The sequence below is a fragment of the Apaloderma vittatum genome, unplaced genomic scaffold, assembly GCF_000703405.1.
Source record: "Apaloderma vittatum isolate BGI_N311 unplaced genomic scaffold, ASM70340v1 scaffold6552, whole genome shotgun sequence".
NCBI classification, from domain to species: domain Eukaryota; kingdom Metazoa; phylum Chordata; class Aves; order Trogoniformes; family Trogonidae; genus Apaloderma; species Apaloderma vittatum.
This window is the reverse complement of record NW_009705161.1, coordinates 35,335-58,290: the sequence shown is the minus strand read 5'-3', so window position 1 is coordinate 58,290 and position 22,956 is coordinate 35,335. Positions and strand designations below refer to the sequence as shown.

General features: G+C 40.5%; 1 protein-coding gene across 1 annotated transcript in view; it reads right to left on the bottom strand.

Moving 5' to 3' along the window:
• The window catches only part of SPTBN5 (spectrin, beta, non-erythrocytic 5), a 93,457-nt gene that overhangs the window by 52,649 nt on the left and 17,852 nt on the right, over positions 1 to 22,956 (bottom strand). The window contains 19 exon segments of the mRNA XM_009865286.1: positions 697 to 846; positions 2,153 to 2,356; positions 5,422 to 5,601; positions 6,588 to 6,698; positions 8,562 to 8,676; positions 9,396 to 9,541; positions 10,302 to 10,434; positions 12,108 to 12,271; positions 12,893 to 13,009; positions 14,326 to 14,526; positions 15,282 to 15,468; positions 16,048 to 16,274; positions 17,019 to 17,183; positions 17,286 to 17,456; positions 18,134 to 18,233; positions 19,164 to 19,303; positions 20,159 to 20,405; positions 21,057 to 21,344; positions 22,002 to 22,253. Coding sequence (XP_009863588.1) covers positions 697 to 846; positions 2,153 to 2,356; positions 5,422 to 5,601; positions 6,588 to 6,698; positions 8,562 to 8,676; positions 9,396 to 9,541; positions 10,302 to 10,434; positions 12,108 to 12,271; positions 12,893 to 13,009; positions 14,326 to 14,526; positions 15,282 to 15,468; positions 16,048 to 16,274; positions 17,019 to 17,183; positions 17,286 to 17,456; positions 18,134 to 18,233; positions 19,164 to 19,303; positions 20,159 to 20,405; positions 21,057 to 21,344; positions 22,002 to 22,253 — 3,298 coding nt within the window.

The following is a 22,956-nucleotide window of genomic DNA, read 5'->3' as shown; positions in this document are numbered from 1 at the left end:
TTTGCACTAACTATATCAGGCCTCTCTTTTCACGTGAAGGCTTTTTTCACTAGCTCATGTATCTGCATAAAGCTCATATTATTTACAATCAAATTTCTTTCATAGTTGTTCTTCACACTAATTCCTTTCCAGAACTAAGAAATCAATTCCTTTTCCTGAATTAACTCACCACTGCCCAACTTTCCTTTTCTACCAGTTGCATTTCCCCAGCACTAACCCTCAGCCTGCGGTGAGCTTCTGATAACACCTACAAAGTAATCTCCCTGTCCTCCTTCAAATTCACTTTACAATTTCCCTTCTTTCTGAAACCTATACAGAACAACATGCCCGTGGTTAAGCAGTTGGTACGCTGAGATAGGTTTGTAAAGTGGACTAATACTGGACTGCTGTCTCCCTCTTCTGTTGTGACTCTTTATCAGTTTGCACTTAGGTTTATCTGTAATGAATTACCTTCCAGGCAAGGATCATCTTTTTGTTTCTGGTTCTGCACCTAAGTCTCCTTAAGAAACGGGGGAGTCTCGTACATAGCTGAGTCACCAAGTGTTATCACTATGCAACCAATAAAAAGAGTGTTTTGCCTATACACAGACCCAAGGATTTTAAGTTGTAGGAGAACAGTAGTGTCCCTTTTCAGTTTGGAGGAGCTCAAATGGTTGAAGAGTTTAACTGCTTATTTCAAGTTTATAATTCACTCACCTCTTGTGAGTTCAGGAGCATGTCCAGGTGATCCCAATCCTTGTAGAACATTTGTTCTTGGTGTATTCTCTCTAGCCACTCTTTCTTCTGTTTCCATTCATTGTATACATTTTCCTTCTCTTCTAACAGAGCCTGCAGCTTCTGCTGAATCTGAACACAATTTCCCATGAAAAAAGCATGTCGGGCTTTATACCCTGTGGATCAGGGCAAGGTGGCAGCAGAAAGGATTGAGCAGAGTGGTGGATAAGCCACTTAAATTGCAACAAAATTATCAAACAGAAGAAAGCAGAACAAGCTCTAGCACTCATATTTGGTCAGCCAGATAATTAGGGGTGCATCATTTCAGGAATGGAAGAGTGCTTCTTATAGCATATAAAGCAGTCTAAGCCAAAAGCAAAAACGGTAACCATTTCTCAATCATAGAATGTATTGGGCTGGAAGGGACCTTTAAAGGTCATCTATTCCAATCGCGCTGAAGTGAGCAGGAACATCTTTAACTAGATTCTAGAATCAAATCCTAATTCTCCATTAACTTTAGTCATAACAGCACAATTATAGTGCTGCAAATTGGTGTAGGACAAATACTTCAATAAATTACCAACACAGCATATTCTCCCAATCAGTGAATATATGCCTCACTGTTAGACTTCATGGAATCTCAGCTTCCAAATGCTGCGTATCCATGGGCCTTATATAAATGTTTTTCTCCCCCCCTACATTATTCTACAGGCAAAGGACTTTACAGTCAGGAAGATTTATAGTTACTATAGTAATACATGGCAATATTCAACAATTTTTTGGGAAACAGCTTGGTCAGATAAGAGAATAATTTGCATAAACTCTGCAGTTTTCTGAAGATATTCAAGAGACATGTTAATGAACTGCCAGAGGAGAAATAAACTAGTAGGTACTAGAAAATAAATCATATTGTGAGAATCTTGGAAGCTACTCGAGTAAACTGACATTTTGATTTCTATCTTTCATTTCCAGGGAGTTAAGTAGACCAGGATAACTCATTACTACAGAAAATGTTCCAACTCATCTTTAAATTCTCTTATGCATTTGAACGTGTTCGTTCCTTGGTTGGCAGGTTTTTATCCAGCCTGGTCTAGTATGGAAATAGCACTGTAATTGTGAAGCATAGTGTTCGTGTGAAAATCCAGTTTGGGAAGTGGGTGGGATTACCTCCATCGCTCAGAACACAGCAAACTTCTTGGATAAGCCCAGCTTTGCTGCAGTGAGCCCTTAGGGGCACCCATCTACTGCTGAAGTAGGAAAGGGAACAGATGTTTTTGTGCCCAGGCTAGGTAACAAATTGAAGCAAACGTAGGTCACGCACATGGATAATGTGAGCGTACACATTCAATTGTACGCTTGCAGAGTGATACAGCATGATAGATGCACTGGTTTTGAGGAGCTGAGTGTGTGTGACTGAGCTCAAAGGAGTTTCAATTACCTCTTTTGATCGTATTTCCTCATTTTGCAGGAGTGACTGTCCCAGCTGTACAACATGATTATACTTCTCTTCTCGCGCTTCAATCTCTGCCAGTAGCTGTTGATGTTGGGTCAGTCTCAGGCTGCTAGTAGATATGTCCCGAATAGTCTCCTTGGCTTTCATTTCTCGTATTATTTCTGCTGTCCATGAGAAATAGTCCCACACCTGCAACCCAAGAAAATACCAAAGTTGAGGCAAAAGCTCAAGCTTGGGTTATCAGGCAGGAAAATCGTAGGCTGACCGTTCAACTTCAAGTGAAGAAGAGCTCATAAAATCATAGATAAGAAAATGTATTTCATTAGGGCTTAGAGTGCTTCTACGAATTTTAACAAGGGTGGATAATCTGACGGCAGGAATTTCTACCTACCGTGTTAAATTATACATCATTTGTAATATCATAATCTTATTGTGTCATATCGCATCACCGATAAAATGTTTTATGGTGTTATTCCTTCACAGAGGATAAAACAATATCACTCTACTTTCCTGGAACTTAGCTTTGGCTAACACAGGTGAAACTTAAGTTGTACACATCTTCTAAAATGAGAGTGAGAATTTTCAGGTGAAAACCAAACGTTCTCAGTCTAATAGAGGTGGAAAAAAGGCAAATCACAGTTCAGAAAAAATTGCTTAAGCATATTGGATATGCAGATTCAGGTCTTGATTTGTGGAGTTATAAGACTGAGGCCAGCACGAACACAACTCTGGAATGAACAAGAATGTAATGCTAGTTTACTTTCAAAATCTAATGAACTGATAAACATATGTACAATATTTTAAAATGTCTGAAGCATTTGGCTGAGGCAATTTTGAGCAAAGACATTCTGGAACAAATCTCTGCAAATTATTTTCTGACTGTGACTGCAGAAACTTGTGCAAGTAAAAAGAATTTGACATTTTCTGTACATGTTTTTCTGCATTCGATTTTGCATCTTCACCAGTCCCCTTACTTTAGCCTCTTATGTGTCAGTTTTTAAAAAACAGGACTGCAAGGGACTGTACTGAGGATTATATGGAATAATTAAGTTTTGTTATAATTTAATTGTTTGGATTAGTTGATTCAGTTCTGGAGTGGTAAATGGTCTTTTAGTTTTCATGCATATTTTAAAAGACTTATGTCTGAAGAAGTGCTGAATAAAACCACTCTTTTTCTGCAGAGAACTAAAAATTTTCTCTTGTAAATGGTTGCTGGCTTTTCCACTGAAGGAAACTATGTAATGGAAATTCCATTTTACCCATGGATTTTTATCCCTTTCATCAAAATTTTGCACAGCTCAAAGCTGGCTTGTGATCCACCCAGACAGGAAAAAAATATTTTCAGAAAAGCAGCACAAAATTGAAATTGGCAAAGTTGGGGTCCTAAGAGTTTAGGCTTTAAGGCCAAGATACTTTTTCCTTAAAGCCAGTGAACACAGCTACAAAATAAGCCAGTGAGCAGAGCTACAAAATGACTCTTTAAAAAGGACTGTGGTCCTTTGAAAGGGGGCCACATGGTACACACCTGTTGACATCATTTTGATTTGCAAAAGTAACTCACACCCGGCTGGATGTCACTGTAGACACTGACATTGCACTTGGCACTGCAAATGTCTAAGACTCCCTGAAATTTTAAGTTAAATATTAGGAAAAAATCCATAAATCTCAGGATACCTACTGCAATGGAACAAGTCAAGAGCCACTGCCAGCAACATTTAAGAATAGACTATGCACCAGTCTGCAAGAAATCCCTAAGCAGAGCCTGACTGAGACCATACAGATCCTGGCACAAATTTCAGAACAAGAACCCCAGATCATTCAGAAATACTTCTGAGCCTGGATCTAAATTCCTCTTCTTTGACAGAGTTTCTTGGAGGATTTGGAGCCCTCTGCTGTTACCATGTGTTGTCAGTTAGGGCTAGCACTGCTATTTAATCAGACAAAAATTGTACTTGATGGGATGCAAGAAGACACATCGGGTGATGGTGCAGAATTCTCATTTCATGGAAAGGCCGAGAAATTTCATTTCATGGAAAGGCTGATTTTTTTTTCTTCCTTTCATCTGTGTAAAATTTCATAGAGAAAAAGCCCCATGGACTGCAGATGAACAATATTAACAAAAAAAGCACACTAAGCAGCTGTGACTGATATGGTTTGTGGTCCTCTTGGCACAGTTGAAAGAGGAAATGGACCAAAGTTGTCTCTTTGTGCTCAGCAACATGGGGGACATTCTGCAGCAAAGGTGCTCTAACCTACCTTAGAGTTACTGAGATACTTACAGTCATTAGACATGGCTGTATAACCCTGCCTTGTCCTACCTGGGCAGAAAAACGAGCTTACGAAACTTCTGGAGCAAGTTCTTCCCTTCTTCTTGCTGACTTCTTGCCAGTAGATGGACATGGAAGAGACAGGGGGATGCCTGAGGCATAATCCCATTTAGGCATTTCACTGAGAATACAGTCACCTGGCTTTGTCACTTCTTTTTATGATGTTAAAAAAAGCACCTTAATGACTGTGTAGCCCTCTTAATTTGCCAATGTAAATGAAAGGACACACTGCCAGAGTAAGAAATGTGGCTATAGATTTGCCATTCAAATCACAGGATGCATCACAAATTTCGGACAAAATTCAAACCAAAGGTATTTTGTATGGTTCCAGGAATCAAAAGAAAAAAGCACCTCTACCAACAGGATGTTTTGTGCCTGAAGTCAATAATTAAATTTATAACGTAAGTTATGAAACAAATCAATAATACCACAAACCCTGAGTGACTGTGACATACAGTTGAATGTTTTATGACATACAGTTTTATGTTTCAATGGATAAATCCATCAAGATCCAAAGATTCTGAGATGAAGATGCCCCAAGGCTGAAGACTTGAAGAATCTGATATATGTTAGAAGAATACATAGCAGAAATGGGAATCTAAGACATATTTTCACTCACTCGGTGGGAATTGGAGAGTTTGAAAAGACCACTGCTACGACTGCAAAATGATGACTGTTTCTGACAACTACCAATTATTCCACACTCAGTTGGAGACAAGCTGTCCTTCCTGCAGAAGGTAAAAGCTCCTTATCCTCGAAGACCTTTCTATATAGCATCAAGCAGTTAAATGTTTGATTTATATAACGCAGATAGCACCGGCAGCCTTTTACATCAGCCTTTGCAGCTTGGAAGCGCGCCTATGATCCACACACACCAAGGGCAGCTTCGGCTTTCTCCGCTATGTACCAACGGGCAAAAGGGCTTACCTGTGCCTGGAACTGGTGAAGCTTGTATGCTTGTTCCAGAAGTTTCTTGCGCAGTTCCACTTTAGACTTCAGGGCCTTCCACTGGGTCACTATTGCCTGCTGCTTTGCTTTCAGGTCTGCTACCTGCTTCTTTGAGCAATGGGTCAGCACACGATCTGCAGAGTGGATCAGCTCCTGCAGCTATACACATGGACAAAAGAAAAGGGTAGGAAATAAGAGTCATGGATATCCAGCTAATATCAGAAAAGTCATGACCTATGTTAATCGTACATGAAACTACAGTTCACATAGCATTTTCTGTCCTAACCTATCTCACACTAACCAAAACCTGCCATAATTTCAGTTCTGTGGAATAACAGTGACATCCAGTGTTTGCTAAGGCTCATCACAACAGTGTTTTTTCAAATAGGCTGGGAGATTTTCTTTCTCCTTTTTACTACACCATTTATTATATGAGCACTGCAAATAATAGCTAACCATGCCTTGTTTATCCCAGTAACAATATCGATTAACTGTCTCTATACCATTACACTTACTAAACAAAGGGGTGAAGAGAAAACTCATACTATTGGTCTAGTTGAAGCTAAGGAAATCTATATACAAGGAAGCTTTCTAAACAACAGCTGTTCCCATGAGCTGAAACTTTTCACACGTTTGCATAATGACCCCTATCCTTCTTTCCGCCATCCAATTCCTACCCCTCTAAACTTTTTGAAAATTCCAGACTGTTGCCCCATTCTTTCTTCTATAATTCTCTACAGTCAATTGATGCATTCTTAGTTGAATGAATATTCAGTTTCTCTGCACATTCAGCAGATTCAGGATTTTCTCTTGTAATCACCTGGAACACTTTGAAGAAGGCAGTAAACACATCATAAAGCCTGGCATAATCTTACATTTCAAACAGTGACCAAAAACATCCCTGCAAATCACTCCAGTAGCCAGTGCTCATTATAATATGACCCTAATTTATACTGTTTTAAATGACACACATCATAATTGCCATCAAACATTGAACATATTAAAAAAGCAGAAGACTAAGGATGATCCTTGGAGATTTCCAGGAACCTGTGATAATTCAGTTCACAATACCAAATTATTACCATGATGGTCTTGGAAACTTGAATTCTGGCTGCATGTTAATAACTACAAATGACTTTCATTACCTGTTGCTCATTCCCAGAGAGCTCGTGCTCCAGGGCCACATGTTTCCGGAGCTGGGTTTGCACACCTCTCATGTCCTTAGCAACATCATCTGGAATACTTTTGGACTTCTCCTAAAGGAATAAATCAGAGAATGCTTTCTTATTTTCTACTTCCAAGCAAAACACATTACAAGGCTTTAGTTGCTTTGTGTAGTGCAACTCATTCTGCATAAGCAAGGACATCTTGGCTTACTCAATATGACAGGTAAAAGGAAGCTGGAAAAATTTGTCCTAGTAAAGTGATCAAGCTACCCAATCGTACTGTGAGAGATGAAGGCTCAAGTCTGTCCTTGATCAGACAATACAGGAGAATGTCTTTGACTCAATGACTTTGAGTTGGGAATCAATCTTGAACAGTTACTGCAGTGACATATAATGAATTCTTAAAGTAGCACTAAAAGTCAACAGTTTCAGGCTATTCTTTGGGATACAGGTGATCTCTTTGCAATTCAACTTCAGATAAAAATTTAGTTAACACAGGGTGAGGAAAGATGAATTAAAAATGGCATATATGCAAAGAAATATTACTGTAAAGATGAGAGAAATGTAGAAACCATGTAAAAGGAGATTTAAACATTTATTTAGCTAGAACAAAAATTTTTAGTGAGAACAAAAGGATTAGAAACTTCTTCCAGGTCAATTTAAATGAAAATCAGAAGAACATTTCTAACCATTAGAGTAATGCTCTTCTGTAACAGAACTGCAGAGTACCAATGACACATCTTGGTAAGGTGCTGTAAAAGGAGATTCGTGTTGAAGTTGCCTATGATATGATTGCACTCGAGTCAGTGACTTGAGCAAGATCTTCTGGTACTCTGCTCCTATGTGAAACAGCTTTTGCTGGTAGCCATCTGACCAGGGGACTCAGGAAGAGATGGGCAAGATGACTGAATTGCAGTCCCACTCAGTAGTGAAGCTTACTAACAAAACGCAATGCAAGAAGCAAGTACTGGTTGCCTGGGCCAAACTCAGCGAGGGCATAAACCAACAGCTGGTCTGCAAAGTGTTTCTGAACCACCACTTGTCACTGCCACAGAATTCACTGCTTCTTCATTGAAGTTAAATCTGCACCAGGTTCTGAGAATCCCAACTGCACACAGTGAAATGACATTTGATTTTTCCATTCTTGATAAGGAAAGAAAACAGGAATAACAGAGTTGAATTGGGCAGCCTCTGCCAGCACAAGCAAGTAGAAAATCTGTCACACATATCTTAACAAAGCCCTGTTGCCTTGCAAACAGTGGAAGCTCTGTTGGATCGCCACCTCCTGTACACATCTGCATTAGGGAAATCACACTTCTCTTTACAGCAAAGAGGTGGTTTCCCCACAAAATTTTGCAGGATGCTCAGATAAAACAAGCTTGAAGATTCTCATTGGGACTTCTTCCCCCAGTTTTCACACTAGAACTGTTTGAAATTATTGCCAGTACCGGGCACTGAATTGAGTAGAAAAGATTTTTGGACCGACTTTTCGTAACAGGTCACATGATTGCCTTGACAACCTTCCAGGGCAACAGTCTCTGTGATCCAGACAAACGCCTTGTTAACAAGACAGTTCTTTCTTCAGAACACAAAGATACAACAGTGTACAAAGAAGAACGACAGTGAGGCAGCAAACAGTTTCTAAGTCAGGCCTGATGACTGCAAACAAATTATATGAATTGCATTGTGAGACAACTTAGTTCAAGCCCTGGTCTTCTCAGCTTATCCCACATATCAGCAACTCCAGCTGCACCTTGGTTGCCTCATGAAAACCACTGGTGAAACTGTCAGAAATTTATTTTTTTCACACTTTGAATAGTGACAAAGGTTTCCTACCAAGATTTTTTTTTTAAGTCATCAGTTAACACACTGAGAATCACAAGAAAACTCCACAAATTAATCTGAAATTAAGTTCTCACTATATGAGACTTTCCCTTTTTTTTTTTTTTTTACCTCAATATGGGCCAGAGCATCTTTCAGATCTTGGTAACATTTGTGTATCGCCTCAGCATCTCTCAGACGCTCGCCCCGTAATCTTGTAACTTCCAACAGCTCCTCCCAGGAGTTCCTACAAGGCAGGATGGGGAAAAGAACCATGTAAAACATTCGACCTAGGAATAAAGAAGATGAACAGTCCAAAGAAAGTCCGAAACCAAGGCCTCCTCTTACTTTATTTTTCATTCCTGCCAGTAAATTCTGCTGGAGTGGTTTCTCTGAGGGGCGGCATGTCTCTCATCCTACTCTGTCCACCTCCTCCTGTCTGCTCCAGGCACTTAAATAGATGGTCCTATACAACGGTGCCTCATTCCAATATGCTTGTCAGGGTTTATATGCAGGACTTGGAGGACTGAGTCAGCCTCCTTTCTTCATGTTTCTCTTTTGGCCCAGTTTGGGCCAATGCAAGGCATACCAATCTCAGAACACATTAATGTTGTTCTTCAGAGCAGTCACGTGACTCAAACTTGAAAATGAGAAGCAATAAGGAAGCAAGTCAAGTCCTTGCCTTTCAGTGAAGTGATCCTATTTCAAAGGACAAAGGAAGTTCCCTCATTCCTTACTTGTCAATTGTATCTGAGGTGCTTTACAAGAAGCCAAAGCAGCAAGCAGGTAACATCTGCATTACAGTACTCTATTTTTAAATGATGCAGAGCAGCAACACTGTATCAGTGAGCAAACCACATATTTTGCAATTAGAGGATTGGGAGGACATGCCTCGTCCTTCTCTAACTCCTTCTCGCTTCCTCCTCCTTGAGAATGAATTGAAAGGACAAAGCACAAGTTTCCTACCTGAGCTCTTTCTGCTTCTGCCGAATTTCCCTGGACTCATAATGCCCAGAGTTCAGCAAGTTGTCTGCCAGCTGCTGGCAAGCCACAACTCGTTTCCCAGCTGCTTCCAAGTGGTGTCGAAAAGTGTCATATCTGGCATAAAGTTGCTTTTGAAGGAAAAAACCAAACAAGCAAACAATAACCAAAAGGCATTTTGAGTGCTCTCTTCCCCAAGACATACCTGTTCAGCTATCAAAGCACAGCCAAAAGACAGCAATAAGCTGATCATACTTTAAGAGTGAGAAATAGCGGAGAATGATTGGATTTTACATCCAAAGACCGTGAGGAGCTACAAACTATTAGCAAAACCCAGGTTTTGTGATGCAGGTGAGTGGCAGAAACATTATTACCGAGGATAGAAACAAGCATTCAATGTACAATGAATTTCAACTGAGAGGTTTTCACTTCATGAATGTAAATGTATATGCAATACTATAACCAAATAACGCAGTCCAACATTAAGATAAGACACAAGATATTTTGAAATAAATTATAAAAATGAGGATTCTGAATGGCTACTGACCATTCTAATGGCATGACATTAAATTAGTTTCTGTGCCATGTGAAGAGGTATGGCTGTAGATGTCCAAAAATAGAAAGGAACTGCTCTCTGAAGGCATGAACATTTTAATACGCATTTTTTTCCACAGCTCAGCCCTCGTGATAACAGGATGTAAGTGTTAGCAATGCTGCCTGACTAACTAGTCAATCCTTCTCATCCACTCTTCACCCTTTTCTCTTCTTGTCTGCCAGTTATTTATACTTGTTTCTTACTCTCTTTCAAGTTTTCAAGGACAGCTTTAGAGTATTTTTACTCTCTCACTACACACAGTTTGGTTGAGGTTTGAGGTTACTCAGAAAACTCACCAGGACGTGTTCATAATCGCTTCCATAGTCTTCAGAGCTGGCTGTTTGTTTCTGCTGAGTGATCCAGTCTTGCAGATCTTCATATTCTCGCAGAAACTCATGCAAGACAAGAGTCTCATCCAGCTTTTTCCCTCTATTGGAGGAAAGAGACAATAAAATTAGACCAAGGCAATGTAAGAGGAGTGCAATCGGTAACTTTCCTCCTATCGGTCCCCAAAAATTCTCACTATCAAGACTCATTCTCTGTAATAAAAGAGCTGATTTTATTTCTCAAGATTGGAAATTATGGTTGTTGGACGACAGCTGTCAGCCAGGTCAGACTCATTGGCTGAGTTTCCCAGAACACTGTGTCTTGCTAAGTTTTTTCCTTGGTTGGGTTTTTGTTTCTCTCTTTTTTTTCCCCTTCCCATGAAAATATGCTGCTTTTATTTTTTTTTTGCCCAGATCTAAACTGACCTGTTTTTCTAAAGATAATTGTAGAACTTAAGAAAATGAGAGGGAAATCTTTCTAACTGAGGATGGCACATCAGGAAGGCACGTGCTATGAAAGCCATTTTATGGAATTCTGTTCATACTGCCTGGTCAGCAAAATTCTTGCAACCTGATTTCTGATCATCTAGAGTACCTTATGATACAGCCTGGAATGTTACAGGCTTTCCAGGGTAAAAAAAAAACAAACCGAAACCCACCAACTTTCCACCTGCTAACACTTCCTGGCCACATATTTCCTGGCAAATACTCCAGGAAAGATGAACCCTGTCTTCCTTGTTTGAATCACAGATGCTCACCAGAAGAGGTGTAGCTTGCTGACAAAGTCCAGCCTGCCCAGAAGAACTTGGATCAGGGGTACAAACTAGGGCACCAATAAGGCACCATGAGATCCAGCTTAACATTAGGCATGAATGAACACAAACCCATTTATGTTCAACACACACAAGTGTTTTGATATTTCTAGATGGAGTTTTTCTTTTTCTGAACTTTCCATTCACAGGATTTTTCTGTTGATGCTTTTACTTATTTAATTGTAAACAAGAATAAAAGCAAAAGATAAAATATCAGCATTTCCTCTAGGCATAATTATTCCACTTTTAAGACTCATTTATTTGGTATTCTGCTTGCAGAGTCCCATTCCTTTTCTGAGTGAAATTTCTGTGGATGAAAAACCCTCAACTGTTCAGATATTTGTTCCTTCCTGACAAGAAACCAGAAGCATTTAAAAACCCTTTGTACAAGCAAACTGTCCTGTTGTAAACATCTTACTGTAACCTCAAAAATTCAGTGAAATGAAAAGTAAATGATTTATTCAAGAACAAACCTTCCTATACTAGCACAGCCACTGGGCATAAAGATAACTGTAACTGTAATTGTCTCCCTTCTGCTGTGTAATGAGTTGTAAGTAGTAATGTAAGTAGTTTCAAGCAACATTAAGAAAACCTTTTTAAACCTTTTTTTTCTTTTCCTTTTGATAGCAGATTCTAAATACCACAAAGGCAAGTCAGAATCTAGCATCTCAAGTCACTTTATAGGAGGATGATGAAGGGTAAAGAGAAAATTTGAGTGGCTTCAAGTCCTTAATATGTATCAAAACTCCCCAAATAAAATGTAGAGTTCTTGCTTAGCAATACAGAAATCTTACAGGTGCACAGAATTCTGATATGGAAACAAGCAATTTCCTACATGCAATTATAAAAAAGGGAGATAATAAATAAGACCTAAATTCCAGGAAGGTAACTGGAGAAATCTTTTATTGACTAAATGGGGGCTTTGAATCAAACCTAGGATCCAAGGGGCAGTTCTAGTTAATACCTTGCTGCTGCTAGTTCCTGCAGCTCCTGGAGCCTTGAGTGAACTTGTTCCTTTGGTGCATCGACCTCAATGTACTGGATGGAGCCCACAAGAGGGAGAGTTTGGGCGCTTTCACTCAGTTCTTTCATCAGATCTTGGTAAATAGCAATCTCATGCTCCAGTGCCTGGCAGAAAAAAAAAACAAAACAGATTGAGAGCCAGTTGTCCAATATGTCCACTGTCTGAACTTCTGCACCAGCCTGTGGTGTAGTCATCATGACTTTGAATGAGGGGAATAATGTTCTGGAAGCCTGTGACATTTCCAAGATGGTCAGTTTTAGGTATTTTTCCAGTAACAATTTTTTGAAAAAGAAATGTACATAAATTCAAATTAGGTGAATAAAGACAATTAGAAAATACTGATGCATTATTAGGCAGAGCAAAGTATTCCTGAAGCAATACTCTATCTTTAATTCCTGAGGGGGGAAAAAAAAAAGAAAAAAAGGCTTCTGCATGCATCTGCTGAGACTAAAAACCAGATATCAGATGACAGTCAGTTTTGACCTCAGAAAAATATGAGAATATTCACTATTCTCCTTTCCCCCCAGACTATATTTTTTCCAACAGTATTAGTAAGCATTGGTCTCCTCTATCAGTCCATTCACATGTTAACATACATCAATGCAAAATATCTTGTAGATTCTGGCTGGACACTTAAGTATCAAGGAGACAGCAAATTTTACAACAAAATTTTACAGACAGACCAGAAGATCAGGCCAGCATACAGAATTTAAGCAGAAAAATACCTTATGTTTCTTGAGGAGTTTGAGTGTTCCATCTTCATCCTTACCATAGTCCTTGCTTGTCACAAGTGGATGTTTTTCTGCTATCCAAGCTTCCAGGTCTGAAGTGTTCATTAAAAACTGTCGGTTAAAGAGAAAGCAAGTCAGTTTCCACCTCGACTTTTAAAACACTAGTGTCATTTTTTTGACCTGATAAATTCTAAGTGAAGGACACTTGGATATTTGCTAAGACATCTTAGACACTGCAAGGTTTTCTATGATGTTTTATTATATAACAAATAAAGAATATTTAATCCCAAGAACCACAAATTTCACCGTGTGGTTCTGTCAAATCATCCAGAGGTAAAGGAGACCATAGATGGAAGACTTCAGGGCAGGATAACGAAAGCTGTTTCCAGGCATCAAAGCTTTGACAATAAGTTTCAAGTTGTCTCACTTTTCTTTCTTCATATCACTATCCTTACTTGACTCTTCCTTACCTTATTCAGGGCAGGAGCTAACCATGTAATATCAATGAGATATTTCTCCTTTCCCTTTCTGAGAAGTTCAGATCCCCTATAAAAATCAGGCTTCATAAAGCCTATAGTATGGACAGCTGTTTTTATAGACCGAAGAAATGAGGGCCAGTTGATGCAATTCCCCAGGGGACATACTTTAGGTGGGCCTGTGAACTCTGTGAAAATGCTGTTCATGTCTACAAAACTGCAGGTGTTATCCAAATAGCTGCACTCCTACGTGACCTACTGAAGACAGGAAATTTAAATTATTAAGACACGCCTGGAACAGGCTGCTCAGGAAAGTGACGGAGTCGTCATCCCTGGAAGTGTTCAAAAAATGTTTAGATGTGGAACTTTAGCACACTGTTTAGTGGTCATGGTAGTGTTGGCTAGATGGTTGGATGGTTCCAACAGTAATGATTCTATAAATATATGAATATTTGGGGTTTTTTTAACAGGCTAAACGTAGAGATCCAGTGTTCTGAAAACAATAGGGCCAAAAGTCCTAACTTTCTCTTAAAGAGTGAAAGAATGTTATCAGTTTCTCAGTATCATTTTGTTGCCTGGAACAGGCAAAGATTGGATGGCACAAGAGATGCATCCTTTTCCGATTTCCTTGTCATGAAGTGTCAGTTCAGGATCCACTGTATCACTTAAGTCAAAGCCTGAGGCTGTATAAAGATAGAAATCAGTGACTCGTAGGAGAAACACGTGGTCTGCACACAACCATGAGGGATGGGCACAGAGTCCAAAGTAAACCTCTAGAGCAGCAGCTGCATTCAGCTGTGAAATCCAGCCCTCCATTCTCAAGAGTTTGTCCTCAAGCAACTGAAGTGAATACCAGTCCCAGCAAAGATGTTTTGTGAATCACTTTAAAGCTTTGGTCCTCTTGTTTGCCTGAAGAAGCTACTGTGCAAGCACTTTGCTGTTAATTTGTACCTCCTGGAAGCCAACTGAGTGCTGCAGCTGCTTCATCCTTTCCTCACAGGCCTTCTCCAAGCCCTGCCAGGCACTCACAAGCTCCTGGCACTTCTCACTTATTTTCTGAGCTGATGGGTGCCGGCCTACGATCATCGTCTTTCCTTTATCCAGGACCCGCTGGACCTGCTGTGTGTGGGCATTCACTTCTGCCTGAAGTTCCTGGGAACGAGATAAAACAAAAAAAAATAAGAATAAACAAAGGGTCTGTGCGAACAAAGAAATTCTACGCACTCCTAGTTCTAAGCAGAACTATGACAGTGGGTAGAGTACAGCCAGTGGACACAAGGACTCTTTGGCTGGGAGGAACTGCTACAAAGACTCCAGACAGTGGTGTTAATTTGTCTTCATAAATATATTGATTGTGGCTTCTTCAAACCATTTTACAAGCAGCACAGGGCTAAAGTAAACATTAAATGGCTGTTATATGCTCTCCTAGAGAATCTAGCAAGTGCATACCTCAAGCACACATGCATAATAAAGCAACGAGTATAGAACTAAAACAGGATGAACATAGTCAAAATATTCAACCCAGGTCAACTAACAAAGCAAAAACCGTGTGGTTTTTTTTCCATTTAGCGAAGTCCATCAGCTTTTTATCCACTTTTAATGGGAAGAGCTGCAAAATTTCTCTCAATAATAATACTGCAAAACGTGACTAATTTTGCAGTTCCCACAGAAATTTCATATTTGCTTTGAAAATCATCACCACCTTACTGGCTTTTCTCAATCCACTGGAATCCTTTCACCTGGGCTAGTGCTGGAATTGGTACATTTACTCATTGAAAGCGTGGCAATACATTTGTCTTGCAATGGCCTTCCTGAAGGTAAAGGAGAACTGTGCAGGTGCTGGTTTGCAAGCTGAGGTGAAACGCCACGTGCCAGATCACCACAACACACTCAATTAAACGAGATACCTTGTGTTTTTGCAACAGACTTTGAGCCATATCCAAGGACTTCCCACAGTTGGTGGAATGGGCAATAGGCAATCGCTCATTAATCCAGTTCAGTTCCATGTCATGATAATGGTAGAACTCATAGAGATCCACTGCAGCTTCCAGCAACTTACGCCTCTCATCAAGCGGTGCTTGCAGGGACTCAAACCTAGGAGATATCCAATAAATATAGGTTAAAATAAAGCTTTATCCTGATTCCACCAAGGAAATCAGGCTATTGTACCACTGTGAAGATTAGAAAACACTGGATGCTTCTTTGCAGTTAAATTTCAACGTTTTTTGCTGGCTGCACATACTTTAAAGGGTTACTTCAGGCAAGTAGATTTATACAACAGCACTAAACATAAGCAGAAGGAAAGTGATTTATGCTTTTGAAGTCCTAGGCTTGTCCTGTGGTATTTTAAGGAACTAGTCACTATCAAATGCTGGATCTCTGGCACCTGTCGGAAAGCAGTGGACAACCTATGGATAAGTAGAGGACTAAAGGAGGAGTGCAGCAGGCAAGGACCGAGGTCCAGTAAATAAAGGCTGAGGTGGGTCAACAGGCAGCTGTGTAAATGCAGAACAAAACACAGCTGTGGTACAATTGAGAGGAGAAATCATTCCTTAATATGGGTTAAATCAATCAACATAAACACATTTTCTAAAAGGTAGAACAAAAAACGCTATTTGTCACAAGGTATGTAGGAGAAAAAGAAAAAAAAAAAAAAAAAGACTGACACCTCACCTTTTCAGATATTTCTGTGTTTCATCCAGAATCCTCTGCGAGTTAAAGTGATTGGTGGCCATTTTCCTCGCGTGAGATACAATAGAGTTCATCTTCTCGGCCAGCTCACGTGTCTCGTTTTCCAGCTGCCTGTGCTGCTTGAGTAGATCACGGCTGGAGCGCAAATCATGGCCTGTCTCAGATTCCTGAAGAACTTTCTCGATTTTCTCTATCTTCTTTTTGGCATCCTGACAGGAGAAGATTACAGCACACTTGTACTGGCCTTTCAACATAATTTTCTTTCACTCAGCCTCTCCTATGGCAGCTTTCTGGGCACAATTCTTAAATTGGTATATCCTTTCTTTGTAACATGATGACCAGGTATCTCTAAAGGCATGTCCTGGGAATATTTTGGTTTGTACCCTGTTTTGGAGTACCCTTCTCTCTGAGACACTAAAGCACATCACTAAAACCAGTCTCTTTGAACTATCTCCAGTGACATAATACAAAACAATCTTCAAAGGTTTCTGATTGTAGCTACAACACAATAGCAGTTCTGTGACACACCAGTATCGGAACAGCTTCACGGCACATTGTCCCTCTTCTATGATTTGCATGGATGACAGTGTACTGATCACAGTGCCATACCTCTAACCCCCAACTGACTCCAAACAAGCAGCTATGTCTGCATAGCATTGACCCATGTGGAGAGTTTTGGTTGTTTTTTCCCAGTACAGGATGGCTACGCAGATGCAGTGCTGAACCTGGGTTCAACAGCTTTGTGCCTTGGTGCTGTGCTGGCACAGTTACCCTGCTTTGGAGTGAGCTTGGTCAGTGTTATGCTGAGCTTTCTCTCCTGAGGCTGTAGACAAAATGGACACCTTAAGATGCATGTTTATCTGGATGGTATTCTGCTCTTTTGTGAGGATCACACCACAGGGGAACCAGGCTCTTAGGCCATTCCTCCTCTCTGTTCCCTGTCACCTTCTGACCTGGAGCAGTTCCATGAGCTGTTCTTGCTGACCAGCTTGTCTCAGCTTGTCACCTCGCTCTATCATCTTGCCATACAATTCCTTCCACGTCCTTTGAAGTTTCAACATTTCCACCCGGATAGAAGCTGCAGCATAATGGTCGTCTTGAATAAGTTGATTTCCTTTCTGGAGAAACGCAGCACATAATTTAATTTTTTTTTTTTTAGCAGATCAGCATCTATGAAGATTGGGACAACACAGAAGACTTAGCTCTATAACTGCTTTCACCTTTATCAGTGTTGCAAAGTGCTCCTCATTAGCCATCATTTCCTTCTCAGCAGCCTCGTGCCACTTCAGTTTGTGTAGCACATTTGTTGGGTCACGATAGGATTCATCTGATGCAATCTTGTACTTCTCTTCCATCCATATCAAAAGCTCAGCAGCATCACGATTAAATTCCTTATGGAAATAAACAGGATTAAATTGATTTAACTTCTGATTCTGTGTGGGATCAAGCCCTGATATTTTTTCCTAACAGTTACAAAACTTGATATATTTTCACATAGAAGTTGTTCTACACAATCAGCACTTTTAATTGAAGAGGTATGATTTGAATCATCAATGAGTTTTTAAGGCCTCAGAGTAATGTCACTTAGTCCCTTTTTTACCACATTTACTAATCTGTTGCGTTTAATTGTCAGTGAAGACATGCATTTTTGATAGACTATTTTAACCACAAGTGGTCCAATCCTCCCATATAACTTGTATCTCAGAACTGGAAGCTAAATCTGGTGCCAAAAGTACAGTTTCTGTAACTAACTGTGCCAAATTATTGAGGCCCAGAACAATAAGTAATGAGCAGAAAAAAATTTATCCAGTAGACAGAAATACTCTGTTGATATTTTTCATTCAATATCTCCAGTTTGGTTCTGGCATTTTGCCATGGTTGCAGCTTTGTAAGATTTATCACCAGCGCATTATCAGCTCCCTGGCAATGGAAATTCTCTGTCTCATAGCTGAAGAGAAAGTGAGCTGCAGCAGGAGCGCTCAGCAGTTCGAGATTTGTCCCATATCAAGACAAAGGGTAAAATTATTTCACATGTGCCTGACCAAATCTGCAGTACTGGTGCTTTTACCTGCAGCTGTAGGGAATCCAACAACCTCTGTTTCCTCCTGGCATTGCTTTGTACCAGCCACTCCCACCTTCGCTGAAGAGCGATCATTCTCTCTTCAATGCTACCAAGAAAAACAGGAAGCCCAAAGCAGTATTAGTCATATCAGTTCCCCTTGGCTGTACTTGTAGTCACGACTATCGATATAAATGGAATCTAATTCAACACCTCTGTTGACAGGATGAAGGGATTTACGGCCCTGTCCCATGACCACCGTGGGTTCATCTGGAAAGCAGCTCTTGCTTGCCAGCTGCTCTGGATTTTCCTTTTGTATAGCTGTGCTATATTAGTGAATTGCAGTCAGATGTGTTTGACTAAAACCATCCAGGCCTGTCTGTCTCAAATATTCCACCTTAATTAGTAATTTTCTCTTTGATGTACTTGCAACAAGGCTGTGGAATGGCCTTCTAATGGTAGCAGTGCTGGCAACAAATCAGATTTTAAGAGCAGTTTTAGAAATTTGTGGAGGAAATTTTCAAGACATTATCACCTGTGATCACAAGAATAGAGTCTTTTTGACCCAAAAGGTCCATTCTGACCCTATATTATTTCTGTGGTTCATGCAGAGGTCCCCTTACTAGAGCGCAGTGGCTCTAGCACATGACCATTAAACTTTGACAAAAACATGAATGGTCGTGTGCTCCTGGCGAGTTATTTCCTTGTGAAGTCATCTGTAACTTTTTAACAGTAAATACTAATTCTAATACATTACACATAGAAAAGAAAGAAAATTTAAGTATGCACTTTATGACACAAGGCAAATTATTCCAGAGTTCTGTCAAATGCCACTTTTAACCTAAAGCTTATTTGTCCTGATAGCAAGGAAAATCTGGTTGGTCTTTTTGAAAAATCCCTTTCACCCCCATCCTCTTTCAGCAGATCACAGCTTGAAGGTCAACCAAATCCTCAGATAGAGGAAGTTTTTCAACTCACTCTAAACACATTGCATCATTTATTAAAGCTAAATAAAAAAAGGTAGGGAGTTTGGACTCACACATGAGATGCAAAATGCCCATTCTCTATTAAGTTCACTCCATTTTCATTAAGTGTTTCAACTCGTCTCTTTAGTGCCATCAGCAGTTGTTCAAATTCCTGATGTTGCTTCAGCAGGCTTCGAACAGCGTCTACATGGTCCTGCATTTAAGAAAAAAAATTTGAACAAGTTTTGCTTTGTCATATATTGCTTCTGTAGCAATGCAAAAAAAAATAAAAATAGGAGCTTATTTTCTTCCTTGTCTTTCAGGCAGGAGATACAGCGTACATTTTGCAAGTGTCTAAGGACGTTCAGGGCTACAAACAAGCAGCAAGTGTTTAGGTTTGCATCACACCTGGTTCTTCTGTTTCCATTTTTGTTATGGTTTAATTTTCACCTTTTGAGAAAATCTGCATTCTGGTTTTATGCCAGCACTCTGGCACATCTAGGTATGTGCAATATGAAAGGCTGTAAATAAAACTTTATACCATTTAGTTGACCCAAACGTATCAAAGTTTCCGTTTCAGCTGAAAACACGTAAGATGGTAAGATACCACAACCTTCTTGTTCACTGTTCTTGTGAATATTGTCTGTATTTGTTTTTTCCTTTCATTGGCTTTAATGTTCTTAAAATACTCAAAGGGAAAAGCTTTATTTTTTAAAGTCAACTTTTTACTTCAGCAAAAAATAGACATTAGTTATGCTCAAGCTGGAACATTTTTGTTAATGGTTAGCCACCAAACTGATGAGTCAATTGTATATAAGTCATCTGACATGTACAAACACAGCAAATGACAACTCTAGCTGTTCTTAAAAAAATTTTTCTGAGAGACAATGAGCTTCATTCTCATTACGATGAGTAAGAACATAAGAACATTACTAAGAACCTGAAAGTCTAGTTCCCAAATATTAAAATGCCATGACCATAAGAATGAGGAAGCCAATCTAATAAATTGGTGCTACTCCCTGCATGGGGAGATGACGTAGGAGAAAACAAAATCAGCTGCTGTACCTACCCCAAGATTATCCCCACGGAGAAAAGCCTCATGGCCACTGAGTGCTGCATTGATACGGTCTCCCTCTCTGTTGAACTTCTGCAGTTCCAGGCCATCCTGCAGCTTCTTCCATCGCTGTTCCCACATCTTTTCCAGCTCTTTGCTCTCCTTGGCAAGACTCTCCATGGAGTGGTGAACATCTACGGTCCTGCCATTACTGGGTTGTTCGTGGATTACTTTGCGTCCTAGCTCTTCCAGCTGCACAAATCTTCCCAGAGCCAAAAAGAAAAGTGAGACCTCACTGCATGAGGGAATATAGGTTTTCTTTCATTGACAGTTTTTTGCTCTTTTAGCAGCACCTACATATTAAGCTTCCCTCCCTCCCTTTCACTCTTTTCCTGCTGGTCGTGGCTGTGCACTACGAAATGCAGCTGGTTGTTCACTCAGGAATACATGCAGGAGGCAGTAGGTGACTGTTCCCCATTTGGGTTGAAAGCCCATATAAGCAGGCTTTCCTATTAGAAGGGAAAGGAGACCCAATTCAATATCTGGGACTCCATAACAGCGCAGAAGGAGAGCTGAAGATGATGGCAACTGGAAGTACAAGGCCTGAGAAGGGAAGGGCTGGGGGAACTGAAAGAAAGTGCAGATGGCACTGAGTGTCAGGAGAGCTTGTTAAAAACTATTCCAAATGTACGGCTCCTCCTTCCCTCTCCATCAGCCGTCAGGTACGTATGCAACAGCTATAAGGATTTTGTGTTCCGCAGTATCATTTTGACACTAAGTTTCAAGAGCATTTGAATACCCTCTCAGCATTACTTTCATACTCAATTTATGTACGTGGTAGACACGTTTTGCCTTCACAGTACTGTCATCATATCACCCCCCACTTGTACACCCTGACACAATCTCTCTCTACCTTTCTTTCTGAGATCTAATCTCTTTCAGCAGGTCCTGATGTTCCTTCAGCAACTGCTCTGCAGAAGCCACGTCCACACCCATTTCTTCACTGCTCAGTTTCTCCCGAACGCCTTCTGCCCACAGCAGGAGCCTGCGGCTGTCTTGCAGGAAGGATTGTTGATTTTGGGCCCGCTGCAGAATGTCCTGCTTTTTTTGGGTCTCCAGCCTGAGCTTTGCCAGAAGCCTCTCCATGTTCTCCACCTCCTCAGTGATGGCCCTACTCTCTGCAGGGTTAGTGTCCCTAATCCTACAGAGTAAATAAAATACATTCAATTAGATGAACACTTGAGGTATTTAGGAGCTTGAACCAACACTCTTTAAAAGCAATATATTTTAATATTTACACTTAAAAAGAAATTCAGACAAGGCAACATATTCACACCAGTATTTCTTGCTAGTGTGGAGTATGGCATACCGCAGAAAGCACATCCCTCTGAAAGACTCTGGTATGACTGTTGTGGTTGAATGATTTGTTCCCATTGTGAATATACAGAAAAAATAGGAAACCGGAAATTCATATTTCAAATTCAAACTCCTGTGCACGATTCTCTGCTAGCTCTCTTCCTTCACCATTGCTTCCTGTGATTACCCTATTTCAGGACCTAAATGATTACTTATTCAAAATGTGGAACTAACTTCCATTAGGAGAGATAATTTGCTATAACCACAACCAATTCTGTGCGATTTATCATCTTACAACAGTCAAGTCTAGAAGCAATCACTTTACCAATCACCCAGCCATACTCAAGAGAGCTGATCTCAATCCAGGTTGGTTCCACATGTTGCTACAAAGAGAAACTTCACTAGTAACTTCACTAGCTGCTCATTCACTTTATAGTCATAATTTACGACGTGATCTTAGAGATTTAGCAAAGAATATGGTAACAAAGTGCAGATTCCTTACGATTTTGCAACACTCCTCAAGTATTCAATTTTCCTCTCTATCACCAGGACCTCTCTCTCAATTATATATAGTTTGCGCTTGTCTGACTCCAGCCCAGCAGGTGAGTTCCCTGGTTCCAGGTCCCTGAGCTGGACCATCTTGTCTTGCAGTAGTACTCCTATGCTCTGACAGTCCTGAAGAAACGTCCTCACGTCAGCCACTCCAATCAGCTCAGAGCCCTTCTCCTCCTTCAGAGTTTCCATGAGTTGCCACCTTGAAAAGTAATAACCTGATTAGCCTCAGCTGCTGCCCCAAAACTTGCCTCGACCTACAGAGCGGGTTCAATGTATGGCTGCCTTCTACTCAGAAAGTCTCGTACAAAGATTTCATCAGATTTAAGTGGGCCGAGGGGGTGAACATTAGAACTCCCTTCACAACCTCAAAGTTGATGTCAGTGCCATCCTCAAGCAAGGGGATGTCAGGTAGTGATAGGACTATAGGGTACGGATTAAAACTAGAGATGGATCGGTTCAGGTTGGACGTTAGGAAGAAGTTCTTCCCCATGAGGGTAGTGAGACCCTGGAACAGGTTTCCCAGAGAGGGGGTGGAAGTCCCATCCCTGGAAGTTTTTAAGGCCAGGCTGGATGGGGCTCTGTGCAGCCTGATCTAGTGGGGGATGTCCTCACCCATGGCAGGGGGGTTGGAACTAGATGATATTTAAAGTCCCTTCCAACCCTGACCATTCTATGATTCTACGACCCTGCTCAGGTGATCAAAACACACTGGACACGAGGCCAGTAAACAACAGCAGTCAAAATCAGGACCTGACTGTGCCTCCCAGCTGAGTGGCATGGTGCTAAGAACACATACACAATGGGTTCTAAACATACTTGGTGACCTCAAACAGGGTTTGATGTTCCTTCCAATATTTGTGAAGGCCTTACACCAAAAATGGGGTTCCTGGCCAGGCAGCAGC